The sequence below is a fragment of the Salvelinus fontinalis genome, chromosome 41 (assembly GCF_029448725.1).
Source record: "Salvelinus fontinalis isolate EN_2023a chromosome 41, ASM2944872v1, whole genome shotgun sequence".
In the NCBI taxonomy this organism is placed as follows: domain Eukaryota; kingdom Metazoa; phylum Chordata; class Actinopteri; order Salmoniformes; family Salmonidae; genus Salvelinus; species Salvelinus fontinalis.
The window spans coordinates 15,876,743-15,890,953 of record NC_074705.1 but is presented as its reverse complement, the minus strand read 5'-3'; the positions used below and the strand labels follow the sequence as shown (position 1 = coordinate 15,890,953).

Genomic DNA, 14,211 nt, shown 5'->3' with positions numbered 1-14,211 from the left:
ACGACGAGGGAAAACAATGGTTCAATTCAGCTCGTAGGTTTCCAAATCTGCAACAACAAAAAACAGTGAATGGGTGTGGGGGAGAAGTTAGGGAGAGACGGGAGAAGTATGGGGAGGGTCAGAGGGTTTGTGGAGATGCAGAGAGAGTGAGAGACAGAGAAAAGAGAGGGTGGGGGACTGTAGGGGTACAGGGGGCTTAAATGGTTTATTTTCCTCTACTGTATGTACAACGTCCGACGCCAGGAGAAGTTGTAGAAGAATCTCTAGAGGACTTAGCATAGAGCCTAGGGGGACCCCTAGCGGCTGAGGAGGCCCCATCGCTTTACCTCTTTACTTTAAAGGCAAGAAGGGGAGATGTAGAGAGAGATGGGGGGAGAGATAGGAATGGGGTCTCTTGTTTTATTACGGGACTGACTGGGGGTTTGCTAGCTGCTTTCCCCTGTCCAGCTGGTTCTAATTAAAGTCATAGGTAGTGCTACAGTGCAGTGTGGGATGGATGAAACAAAGTCGGCTGGTTTTCCAGCATCAGAATCTGAACCAGTCCAGTTGAGTCCCCACGGTACTACTACATCCCCACAGACATTCCCTCTTTCTTTCTTCCCTTCTTCCCCCTCTTCTCTTCCTCTTTGTTCTCCTCGTGGTTTTTTCGACTCATTGTTTCCTTCTTTCTCCCTAAATCTGAAGTACCGCGCAAATGGAAAACAGCTCCGGGTTGGCCACAGAGGGTAGAGAGTCAGGACGTGGAGGCAGAGAGAAGCAGAGAGAGGTTCAGTGTGGGAGGCACCGAGTAGTACAGAGGAGGTCCACTGAGCATGCCCCAACATGCCCATAACACAAAGCCTAGCCTACTAAAGCGTCCTGTAGTACAGAGTACTACTCTTACTAGTAAACAGTACACTAGTACAGTGTACTTGTCTTACTGTATATCATTCTAACATTCTTTCTAATTCAGTAACGCATTGGCACTGTTTTTGGAGTTTTTTTGCCAGCGTGAACTGTTGCAAATGGCTTTTGCAATTACTGCTTTATCACCTGAAGGAAAGTTGATCAGGAACTGAAGAGTTTACAAACCAATGTGCGCTTAGCTTAGACACCGTAGGAAATCAATCGGCGGTAGCCTACACTTTATTTCACGTGTTAACAACAATCTCTAACATAGCTCAGCCTCACAAACAGAGAAAAAGGTGGGAAGAAAAAGTGGCCGATGATGTATGTGAATTTGGAGAGTGCATAAAATCTACCTTTAGTGTTTTGCTGTAAATCGTGTTCAACATAGGGGCCCGAGCCTCCCATGAGAGAAATTACAACTATTTGGCACGGCTCAGAAGAAACTCCGGAGTTGAGAAACGAGCAAGTCGTTATTTAGAAGTACTGTACATGTTTATACATCCCACACACTGGAACTTTCCTCTCTCCCTGGACTTTAAGCGTACCGTCGGGCAAAAACCTCACACGTACACAATCCTCTGCCTCATGTTGTGTACAGTACTTCACTTAAACTGTTACGAAAATGACATGCAAAACAATTACGTTGCTGTATTGTCGATTTTCTCCCAGTTTTAAGTGAAGAGTCAATAACAGGATGCGGGGCCCTTTGTGTGGGTCTCTCGTTACCTCTGACTGCTCTTGGGATTGTAGTCCACCCACAGTGAGTGCTAGGGGCACTATCACACATTTGTTTACCTATGAAGTGTATGAAGTTCTTTATGTTTAGGGCAGCAAGAGGGTGGGAGTCATTAGTGCCAAACACCATTTACACACAAAAAAGAGAGCAAAGACAATACTGGGAAGTGGTCCAGTTTGTTAGCTAATAGGGTTCAGGTGCTGTCAAGGATGCAGTCTCGCTCTGCACGCGATGGTCATTAACTAGACGGACATACAAGAGCAAGAACAGATAGAGGAGGCTGGACTTCCCTCTCGCTCGCTCTCTCTCAAATCAAATCAAATGTATTTATATAGCCCTTCGTACATCAGCTGATATCTCAAAGTGCTGTACAGAAACCCAGCCTAAAACCCCAAACAGCAAGCAATGCTGTTTGGCTAGGAAAAACTCCCTAGAAAGGCTAAAACCTAGGAAGAAACCTAGAGAGGAACCAGGCTATGAGGGGTGGCCAGTCCTCTTCTGGCTGTGCCGGGTGGAGATTATAACAGAACATGGCCAAGATGTTCAAATGTTCATAAATGACCAGCATGGTCAAATAATAGTTATTGTCGAGGGTGCAGCAAGTCAGCACCTCAGATATAACCCCACCCACTGCCAAAGCACAGCCCCCACACCACTAGAGGTGTGTTTTGAGAACTTTTGTGAATGTTTAAACTGGGTATTTGTACTTTGGGCCTGGGAGGGGTGGGGATATTTTCTTTGAGGCATCATACTCTGATGGTACTGTCGCGTTTTGTCTGTAGTCTTCAATCCCCAACTTACCATCCTGAGACAAGGCTGAGTATAGCCCACAAAGATCTCCGCCACGGCACAACCCAAGGGGGGGCGCCAACCCAGACAGGAAGATCACGTCAGTGACTCAACCCACTCAAGTGACGCACCCCTCCTAGGGACTGTCTCAATTTCAATGTATGCCCCCCTCTCTGTCTTAAACTGTAACTCCTCTCTCTCTCCCTCTCTTTTTGCCCCTCTCTCGTTCGCTCTATCTTGATCTTGATCTCCTCTCTCTCTCTTTCTCTCTCCCACCCTCTCTCCCACCTCCCTTTCCCTCTCTTACCCCGTCTCTCTTTTCTCTGTTTATCTCCTCCCAGTCTCTCTTCTCCTTCTATTACCCCCTCTCTCTTCCCTCTCTCTCCTCCTGCTTTCTCTCCTCTCCCTCTCTTTCACCTCCCCTCGCTCGCTCTTTCCTCCCTCGCTCTCTCCTCCCTCGCTCTCTCCTCTAGTGTAAAGAGTATGAATCATGGCTCCATGACTGGGAAACATCAGCCATTCAAAGGGGGATGATCTAGTCACACGGCAGTCGGTGTGTGTTCCTATACTATACACCAGAGGTGGAGGGAGCGAAGGAGGGAGGGAGGGAAGGAAGGAGGTAAAAGAGGGAAGGAAGTGAAAGAAGGAGGTAGAGGTGTGGTAAAGCGGGAGGTAGAGAGGGGATGAAAGAGGGATGGAGGTAGAGAGAGAGAAAGGTGAGGTAAAGAGGAAGGTAGTGAGGTACAGTACAACACAGCTGAACTGCACTATAGGTGGCTTGTATGAGGATGTATATATACAGTTGAAGTCGAAAGTTTACATACACTTATGTTGGAGTCATTAAAACTCGTGTTTCAACCACTCCACAAATTTCTTGTTAACAAACTGTAGTTTTGGCAAGTCGGTTAGGACATCTACTTTGTGTATGACACAAGTAATTTTTCAAAAAATTGTTTACAGACATTTTATTTCACTTATAATTCACTGGATCACAAGTCCAGTGGGTCAGAAGTTTATATACACTAAGTTGACTGTGCTTTTAAACAGCTTGGAAAATTAAGCTTCTGATGGGCCAAAAACAGCATTTGAGTCAATTGGAGGTGTACTTGTGGATTTATTTCAAGGCCTACCTTCAAACTCAGTGCCTCTTTCCTTGACATCATGGGAAAATCAAAAGAAGTCAGCCAAGACCTCAGAAAACAAGTTGTAGACCTCCACAAGTCTGGTTCATCCTTGAGAGCAATTTACAAATGCCTGAAGGTACCACGCTCATCTGTACAAGCAATAGTACACAAGTATAAACACCTTGGGACCACGCACCATCATACCACTCAGGAAGGAGACGTGTTCTGTCTCCTAGAGTTGAACGTACTTTGGTGCGAAAAGTGCAAATCAATCCCAGAACAACAGCAAAGGACCTTGTGAAGATGCTGGAGGAAACAGGTACTAAAGTATCTATATCCACAGTAAAACGAGTCCTGTATCGACATAACCTGAAAGGCCACTCAGCAAGGAAGAAGCCACTGCTCCAAAACCGCCATAAAAAAGCCAGACTACGGTTTACACATGGGAACAAAGGTGGTACTTTTTGGAGAAATTTCCTCTGGTCTGATGAAACGAAAATAGAACTGTTTGGCCATAATGACCATCGTTATGTTTGGAGGATGTTTGGAGGAAAAAGGGGGAGGCTTGCAAGCCGAAGAACACCATCCCAACCGTGAAGCACAGGGGTGGCAGCATCATGTTGTGGGGGTGTTTTGCTGCAGGAGGGACTGGTGCACTTCACAAAATAGATGGCATCATGAGGCAGGAAAATCATGTGGATATATTGAAGTAACATCTCAAGACATCAGTCAGGAAGTTAAAGCTTGGTCGCAAATGGGTCTTCCAAATGGACAATGACCCCAAGCATACTTCTAAAGTTGTGGCGAAATGGCTTAAGGACAACAAAGTCAAGGTATGGGGCGGCAGGTAGCCTAGTGGTTAGAGCGTTGGACTAGTAACTGAAAGGTTGCAAGATCGAATCCCGGAGCTGACAAGGTAAAAATCTGTTGTTCTCCCCTTATCAAGGCAGTTAACCTGTTCCTAGGCCATCATTGAAAATAAGAATTTGTTCTTCACTGACTTGTCTAGTTAAATAAAGGTAAAATAAATACAAGTGTATGAGTGGCCATCACAAAGCCCTGACCTCAGTCCTATAGAAAATTTGTGGGCAGAACTAAAAATGTGTGTGCGAGCAAGGAGGCCTACAAAAACGTGACTCAGTTACACCAGCTCTGTCAGGAGAAATGGGCTGAAATTCACCCAACTTATTGTGGAAGGCTACCTGAAACGTTTGCCCCAAGTTAAACAATTTAAAGGCAATGCTACCAAATACTAATTGAGTGTATGTAAACTTCTGACCCACTGGGAATGTGATGAAAGAAATAAAAGTCGAAATGAATCATTCTCTCTGCTATTATTCTGACACTTCACATTCATTAAAATAAATTGGTGATCCTGACCTAAGACAGGGAATGTTTACTACGATTAAATGTCGGTAACAAATAAATGTATTTGGCTAAGGTGTATGTAAACTTCCGACTTCAACTGTATGTGTGTGCATGTAGACTGTTTGAACATTTCCTCTTCGGTGTGACAGGAAGCCGTTTATCTTGGGTGTCATTATTGTGTCTGTCGTGTAGCAGTCCAAGAGAGGCCCTGCTCTGCAGTGATAAGATGTGCATTCTTTCAGAGACACTTCTGTATACCGGTTTGAACATCTGCCAGCTTATTATATCATTCACACGCACAGCCTTTTACCCTTTAACCTTTTGGCAGGTGGCACGAACCTGGTCATTCACGCGCATGCGCACGCACGCCCCCACAAACACATACACGCATACAAACTGCTGTCCCCTAAGCACGTCATCAAGGCTTCCATCTGGAATTGTCCTTCCACCCGCCTGATGACATTACAGTCAGACAACAAAGAAAGAGAGTTTGTCTCTGTCCTAAATAGCACCCAATTCCTTATATATATAATGTACTACTTTTGACCAGAGCTTCATGAGCCCTGGTCAAAAGTAGTGCTCTTTATAGGGAATAGGGGGCCAACTCTCTCTCTCTTTGTCTCACTGTAATGTGATTATTCTGGACGCCTTGTTAATGGGGTAGGCTACTTGTTGATGGGGTAGACTACATATCCCATTACTGTCAGGATATATATACCATGCTCATCCATTAGGTGCCCAGACCATCCCTGGCTCTCTCTCTAATATCAGGTTATAGTGGTGGGTGGGTAGATTGGATTGACCTTGAAATTAGAGACCTTTTATGGTTCTGTTTGGTCCTACAGGAGACTGACTGGTGGGTTGACCTTCTGATACTAAAATAATGATGAGACTAGACTGCTGTGGTCGGCGGACCGGCTGCCTGCCCTGAGGTGTTGACGTGGCTGTGCGTGCGTGCGTGCGCGTATCTGTCTATCTGTCTCTCCACTCTCTCTTCGCCACTAGCGATGGCGTGAATGTGAGAGTGCCAACTTTGTGGTTTCGAAAGGGATATGTTGGCATTTCCCTATTATTGGAAACATTCAAAAGAAAATATCAATGGAATATTTTGTTTTGAAGTAAATGGAGATAAATTATGACGAGCGTAGTGTCATATCAAAGTACATAGAAGGCGTACGATGGTCAGTGACAGCCAATCATTAGGAAAGAGGAACTGGAGCTAGATGACTCCAAAGCCTCTAATCATAGGCTATTCTCCATAATATACACTGGCAGCAGTAGGATGGTAATTCAGTCCTGATGGATTGAGTTCCGCTTTACGGTCCTACACTGACCAAACCACTACAGACCATTCTCCTTTTTAGACTCGGTGACTCCCATCCATTTCCAGCTGTCAGGGCTACAGTCAGCCAGCCAGTCAGGAGAGACTAGAGGAATGTGGTATTGCCGTTGCTGCTATATGACCGGCCAAGTGGCAATTTTGCGGCCTGGTCTGTTTTCCTCGTTTGGCCTCCCCTCTGCGGAGGCCTGTGTGTGTGTGTGTGTGTGTTATGTGTGTGTGGGCGTGCGTGCGTGTGCGTATGGACCGGGCTGAGCCAGCCCTCCAGTCATTCCTTTGCTGTGTAGTCAGAGCTTCACGTCAGTGTCGAGGTTAACCCCAAAGACCGAGAGACCAGGCCACAGATGTTCTGATAGGGAAGCCGAAGCTCGTTGATTGGTTAAGCCCTGTGAACTGTTCCAAGGCTTTGGTTTGGTCTCTGTGCTCCAGTAACAGCAGCAGGATAACAGCACCACAACACATCTAGTCCTGCCAGGGCTGGGTCCCTTTACGTGGGACAGGCAACTGCTATACTGGGGTCCTGGGTCCGTATTCACAAAGCGTCTCAGATTAAGAGTGTTTTTATAGAATTCAGTCCTCCCTGGCCATATAATCGTATTCATTAATGATCTAAGAGGAAAGTTTTATCCTATATCAGCACTCTGACGCTGAGACTCTGAACCATATTCTTTCTAGTTGGTTCGCTGAATTCAATAGCGGTCTCCCTGGCCACATATCATTTAATGTATATGCCATTTTGCAGAGGTTTTTATCCAAAGAGGTTTAGTCATGCATTTTACATACAGTACTCCCAGGAATTGAACCCACTATTCTGGAACTGTAGGCGCCACGCTCTACCAGCTGAGCTATAGGGCCACGGTCCTGACCCAGTCACGAGCCCTCATTGTCAGCCCAAATAGAAACGCTGTCTTCTCTTCCTCCCTTAGTCATTGCTGGAACAAACATGGGAAAGTAGCCATACCGCATAGCCGCATACTGTACATGTCTGCCAAACCCTGAAACGGTGCTCTCTCTCTTCCTCCCGCCCCTCTCTCTCTCTCTCTCTTTTTCTCTCGCTCTCTCTCTCTCTCCTTCGCTCTCTCCTTCCTAACCCTAATGTATGCTACATAGTTAAGTACTCGGTAATTTACTGGGCCATATCGATAGGCCATCATCCTTTTAAGTGGCTTGCCTTTGACTTTACATTTCCCCCCAAATTATCTCCCAACATCTGTGTCCTGTGGGAAAGGTATTTTGTTGCTGGAAAGAAACACTGTTGTTTTTGTTTCTCTCTCTCTCTCTCTCTCTCTCTCTCTCTCTCTCTCTCTCTCTCTCTCTCTCTCTCTCTCTCTCTCTCTCTCTCTCTCTCTCTCTCTCTCTCTCTCTCTCTCTCTCTCTCTCGCTCTCTCTCTCTCTCTCTCTCGCTCTCTCTCTCTCTCTCTCGCTCTCTCTCTCTCCTATATTTTCTTCTTGTGATACAGAGGGCTTGATAACGGCTGTGGATCCAGAAATAGCATTAGCTGCAGCCTGTAGCTCACAACACACACAGGAAATGACTTAGCGCCCCACCCAGCCTGCAGCCGACCGTACCTCAGGGGCAGAGCTTGCTCCAGGCTAGTCTGTACAGCAACCACACGCTCTAGCTAACTCCAATGTAGACTATAGCAGTCAGCCACGTACCTCAGAGCCAGGGTTAGCTCTGTGCTATAGCCTAATCTTTGCCTGGCTACCCAGACTCCTTTCACGCCTACAGACATTCGTTTCTTCTCCGCAATGAGTCTGGATCTGAGTACCTCCCTGACCCCTCACAGAATGCGAACACATTCGGGGCCGTGTGATTGGTCCAGAAACGTATGGGTTGGGCCAGAGCCAGAACACACGTGGGTAAAGCATTGGCTTTGATACTCTGATTGGTTTGAGACGATCCAATCACTGTTGACTTTGTCTTGTGTACAACACCCCTCGTTCCCCTTATCACCCTAGCCCCAGTCAGGCCCAGCCAGGCCCAGCCAACCCAGCCAGGCCCAGTCCAAGCTGTAATTCAGGCTGAGCAACATGCTTTATTGATTTAAGATCTGTGGTGAAAGAAGAGAAAGCCCCCGGCTCTTTCAGCACTCATCAGAAGTGGCTGAGCACAGTGGGTGTGTTGTGTCCAGCCGGGTATGAGGGTCGAGGGGCGGCTGAGAGTGGGAACAAGGAGGCTCTTGTTCTGATCTGGAGCTACAGACGGGAAAGGGGAGAGACGGGAAAGACCAGAGCCCTAGGGTTCAGTCTGGACTGCAGTCTGGTGGAGTCAGTCACCAGTGTGTCCGACTCCAGTATGTACGACTATTTGTCACTGTCTGTCTCCTCCATTTGTTTGTCTCCTTCTCTCTCACTCTGTCTTCGTCTGCCTCTCTCTCTCTCTCACTCTGTCTTCGTCTGCCTCTCTCTCTCTCTCTCTCTCTCTCTCTCTCTCTCTCTCTCTCTCTCTCTCTCTCTCTTATCCCACATTCTCTCCCCTTTTCTCTTTCCTTCTTTCTCTCTCTCTCTCTCTCTTTCGATTCTGACCTATTTTAAGAAGACCACCTTTGAGATATTAGACGAATGGACAGAAATAGTCGCAGCTCATCCGGCATTTCTGAAAACAATTGGCTTTGTTTTTTTCGCAAACATACTCGGTGTCTGCAGCTCTGCTTTTAGGGGGGCACAAACATAGATTAGAGGCCTGGCTGTGGACATCTGGAGTACGTCTCAAGTCTCCAGTTGAAACATATGACGTACACGCCCGCACTTAGTCCCCTATAAGCGTCGCTCTCTGTCAGGGCTTCTCCCGGGGATGAAAACAAATGAACAAGGGAAGGAGAAAACGGAGTTGGACAAATGGGGAGGGAGGTTTTATAATCTCATCTGTTAAGTCTGGAGTCAAAGTTAAGTCCAAAATGAGCCCCAAGCCACTCCTGGCTGACACACAGACACATGCCATAAAGCACATACACGTGCACACACACACACACACACACACACACACACACACACACACACACACACACACACACACACACACACACACACACACACACACACACACACACACACACCATATGTTTTACTATCCTTGTGGGGACCCAAAATGTATTTACATTCAAAATCCTATTTTTCCTAACCCCTAAACCTAACCCTGACCTTAACTCCAACTTTAAGCCCCTAACCCTAAACCCAACCCTTAACCTAATTCTAACCCTAAACCAAACCCTTTAAACTAAGCTTAAAATAGCCTTTGTCCTTGTGGGGTCTGTCCTTTACTATCCTTTACTATCCTTGTGGTGACTTTTGGGGATTTCCGGTACCGACGAGGATAGTAAAACAAGCCTAGACACACACATACATACAAACACACACACATACACGCACACAGCCACACACAACAACAATAGCAGGGGTTGGAGAGAGGGAAGGAGAGCCGTCTTAGGAGTAGTAGTTTAGTCTGTTGGCTTGGAGGAAGAAAACTGTTTCGGAGTTACAGACGTTAGCAGAGAGCATGTCAACAAAATCTCTGAGAAGTGAGTTCCATGCTGCTTTCTCCCACTGTCCGGCGCGTGTTGCTTTCAGGTTTGCGTGCCGGTGTGAAGTTATGTTTGTCTCTCTGTTCTGTTTTGCAGCGACCATGAAGAAAGGCGGTCCAGGGTGGGGGGTGGAGAGAGCAGTGGGGTTCGGCGGGAATGGACAGATCACTCTAGCGAAGAGCACAACCACCACAACCTCTGTGGATGGGGTCCCGTTCTCCGAGGGAAACCTCCTGCACCAGGTATACAGTGTCTGTCTGCCTGCCTGTCTGTCTGTCTGTCCGTCTCTCCCCCCCAGCCCGAGGCCTCTCTCTGTCTCCCTCTGGGGTTTACCTGAGGAAGCTTAGCTGGCGTGAAGGGCAAGCACCAACCTGTGCCCCAGCTCACACACTAACTATATCACGCCTCTCATACCCATCTACATGTAAAGAAGCCAACCTCACTCCTTCCCCTCCAGTTATACGAAAAATTTGCTTTACGTCTTGACATGACCGAAACTCATCCACCTCGCCGAGAGTTAGGTTAGGGATTACTGTCTCACGTCATCAGCCTATATATCATGCATACTGAATACCATAGATATAGAACCCCTGTATACAGTCTCGAACAAATATGCTTGATTATAAAACCTTGGATATTTCAACAACCTCCGTATAGCCTCTCATACATGTATGTTCAATGCCAACAAGCGAGAACAAAAACAAGCGGATTCAACCACTTTTCTAAGCACATAGAGTAATTTTCTTGGAGTAAACACCCACATTAATCTCCCCTCCTGACTAAATCCTGAGTTTGACTCTCTCATTTCATTACCCATGGGCAATGCCCTCCCTTTTCTCACCGGGGCTAATGCTAGGAGAGTTGGCGTGCTGTCCCATTTCTCGGTGAGGGCTACGCTAGTCCTCATTAGCGTTCGTTTTATTGCTAAAGATAACCATCGCCATCTCCAGGGAGGTCTCGCCACTAACCACACACAGCGCTATACTCTCTAGTAGGGACTGGTCTAATGGAGGGTGGTGCTAGACTGATTTATGACTGATTATCCGCTTGATAGTTTGGTAATGCTGGGCAGTCGCTGTCCTGGTGACTGCAGTAAATCCACACGGAGAACAATCGCTGCTCTTATGAGACACAAATGTGTGTTTTATTTTTTTATTTTTTGTGTAGGCCTATACACCAGATAAAGATTAATGGGGCTGGTTGATTCACCATGCAGAAAACTTGTTCAGTGCAATCTGGGAGCATATATCATGAAGATGTTACAAACCACGTTATCGTCTTGTTGTCCTGTAGTTTTTCTCAGGAAATAATTAGAGTAGGTGGGTTAGAATCACTCTCTATTGCCCTCAAACACACACACAGTGGTGTGAAGTACGTAAGTAAAAAATACTTTAAAGCACTACTTAAGTTGTCTTTTGGGGTATCTGTACTCTACTTTACTATTTATATTTTAGACAACTTTTACTTCACTACATCCCTAAAGAAAATATTGTACTTTTTACTCGTTACATTTTGAATGTTTAGCAGGAAAATGGTCCAATTCACGCCCCTATCAAGAGAACATTCTGGTCGTCCCTGCTGCCTCTGATCTGGTGGACTCACTGAAACACAAATGCTTTGTTTGTAAAAATGTTTTTACATTTAACTAGGCAAGTCAGTTAAGAATAAATTCTTATTTACAATGATGGCTTACCCCGGCCAAACCAGGACGACGCTGGGCCACTCGGGAGCCCCAGAGTCACTCAATGATGTTGGAGTGTGCCCATTGTTATCCGTATAGTTTTGCAATTACATGTACTTTTGATACTTAAGTGTATTTAAAACCAAATACTTTTAGACTTTTACTCAAGTAGAGTCATTTTCTATTAAGGTATAGTATTTACTTTTACTCAACTATGACAATTAGGTACTTTTTCCACCACTGCACACACACACAAATACTTTGGCATGTATTCCTAAACCTGTTAGCTAATGTCTGTGTTTTAAATGCTGAAAATTTGCAGCAGCTTCCAGTAAATCCAAACAGGCCCTTTATTGTAATACCAAAATGCAGGACCTTTCGCATACTCTCTCTCTCTCTCTCTCTCTCTCTCTCTCTCTCTCTCTCTCTCTCTCTCTCTCTCTCTCTCTCTCTCTCTCTCTCTCTCTCTCTCTCTCTCTCTCTCTCTCTCTCTCTCTCTCTCTCTCTCTCTCTCTCTCTCTCACTCTAGTGTTCTATTGTTTACAAGGTTCAGGATCCTGTGCGTGACAAGTAGCTATACCCCCCCCCCCCCCCCCCCCCCCCCCCGCTCCGTTGTATTGTCACATTTAACACCTGAACAAAGGAATGGCTAATTACATGGGATGTTTACCCAAACCTGAACAAACACACACACATACACACACACCATGGCTACTTCTCCCTCCTTCAACAGCCGAACAGAATTCCTCCTCTAATTTCATTTGACTCGCTTATTGCCCCTTATCATTCACTACGTCATGGAATTCATTTTTATTTCTTTCAGTTTAAGTTTATTTGCCCATCTGCATGTCGAATAACTGAGTGTGTCTTGTTTGACGTATGAACATATGTGAACTTCATAATAATATAATACTGTTAAGTTCCTATAAATAGTAAGTTCATAGTGTTTATTTTTGTCTGACTGTGCCTCTCTGTGTCTCCAGGCCCTGAACGGCTTTGTGCTGGTGGTCACGGCGGAGGGATACGTGTTCTACTCCTCTCCTACTGTTCAGGACTACCTAGGCTTCCACCAGGTAAAATAGAGCCTTTTGACCAACACTGACTGACACACAGTGCACCCACATTATGCATATACTGCTTATAAATGTATTATGTATCGGTTATTCAGGTGTTATGAAGACCATATATTATGTAGGTACCTTTCAAGTCACTTCATAGCAGCCGTATCACCTAGCTAGCTAATGGTATCATACATGTCACCTCATAGCATCCCATATCACCTAGTTAGCTAATGGTATCATACATGTCACCTCATAGCAGCCGTATCACCTAGCTAGCTAATGGTATCATACATGTCACCTCATAGCAGCCGTATTACCTAGCTAGCTAATGGTATCATACATGTCACCTCATAGCAGCCGTATCACCTAGCTAGCTAATGGTATCATACATGTCACCTCATAGCATCCCATATCACCTAGTTAGCTAATGGTATCATACAGGTCACCTCATGGCAGCCCATATCACCTAGGTAGCTAATTACGCCATCATATGTACACTAAAGACAAATGTCAATATTGTCACAGTTGAATCATTTGCTGGCCAGCTGACCTTGTTGGACATTCTAATGTGACTCCTCAACTTTAACAGTAATCTGTCAAAAAAGCCTATCATCCCCAAAGCATATCAGTCATAACTGAAGTAGCAAGACTGTAATCGGAAGCAGAAGTGCATGGAGTTGAGATTGATATGGCCTTGGCTCTCCTTCCCATCACAGACATGCATACAGACCACATTTAAATGGATGTATTTATAAGTCAGAAGTTCATCGGCCAACAAACTCCTAACTCTCGTTCCGTGCACACACACACACACACACACACACACACACACACACACACACACACACACACACACACACACACACACACACACACACACACACACACACACACACACACACACACACACACACACACACACACACACACACATCATTCCCAGAGAGAGACCTTGACTGAGGTCAAGTACGAGTTTAAGGAAGCCTAAGGGAGAAGAGAGTGAGCATCACATCACACACGCTCGTCTCACACAGCTCTCTCTCAGTCCGACCTACGTTCCCAGCATTCTTTTCACGGCGGAGCAGTTAATGGATGGAAGGGAATATGGGAAAACACATGAGTCATGTGTGCTCGGAACACATTGGGCCCAGAAGCACTGCTTGCTCTCTGCAACACGATGCATGAACCCTGGTCATTGGCCCATATACACACTTACAGTACACACCCACACACACACACACACACACACACACTTACAGTACACACACACACAATTTACAGTACACACACATGCACTTACAGTACACACACATACACACACACACACCTACAGTACACACACACACTTACAGTACACACACACTTACAGCCAGGTGAACGTAAAGCAGTCCGGTACGGCGTCCCAGCAAAATTCTATGATTAGGCCCATAAGCGTGAGCACATAGGACATTCCGTACTGGGAAGAAATGAAATCTACATTCACCCCTGCTTACAGTGCACACACACACACACACACACACACACACACACACACACACACACACACACACACACACACACACACACACACACACACACACATGGTGCATGGCTGAGTCACTTGCCTAAAGACAGACGTTACACTGCAGGAGAAAGTCTCTAATCAAATCAAATCAAAATCAAATGTATTTATATAGCCCTTCTTACATCAGCTGATATCTC

General features: G+C 45.8%; 1 protein-coding gene across 2 annotated transcripts in view; it reads left to right on the top strand.

Moving 5' to 3' along the window:
- LOC129840218 (aryl hydrocarbon receptor-like) overlaps positions 1–14,211 on the top strand; it is an 81,841-nt gene that overhangs the window by 53,302 nt on the left and 14,328 nt on the right. For both annotated transcript variants that reach the window (XM_055907892.1, XM_055907891.1), the window contains exons 3-4: positions 9,865–10,010; positions 12,433–12,522. In XM_055907892.1, coding sequence (XP_055763867.1) covers positions 9,865–10,010; positions 12,433–12,522 — 236 coding nt within the window. The remainder of the gene's footprint in view (positions 1–9,864; positions 10,011–12,432; positions 12,523–14,211) is intronic.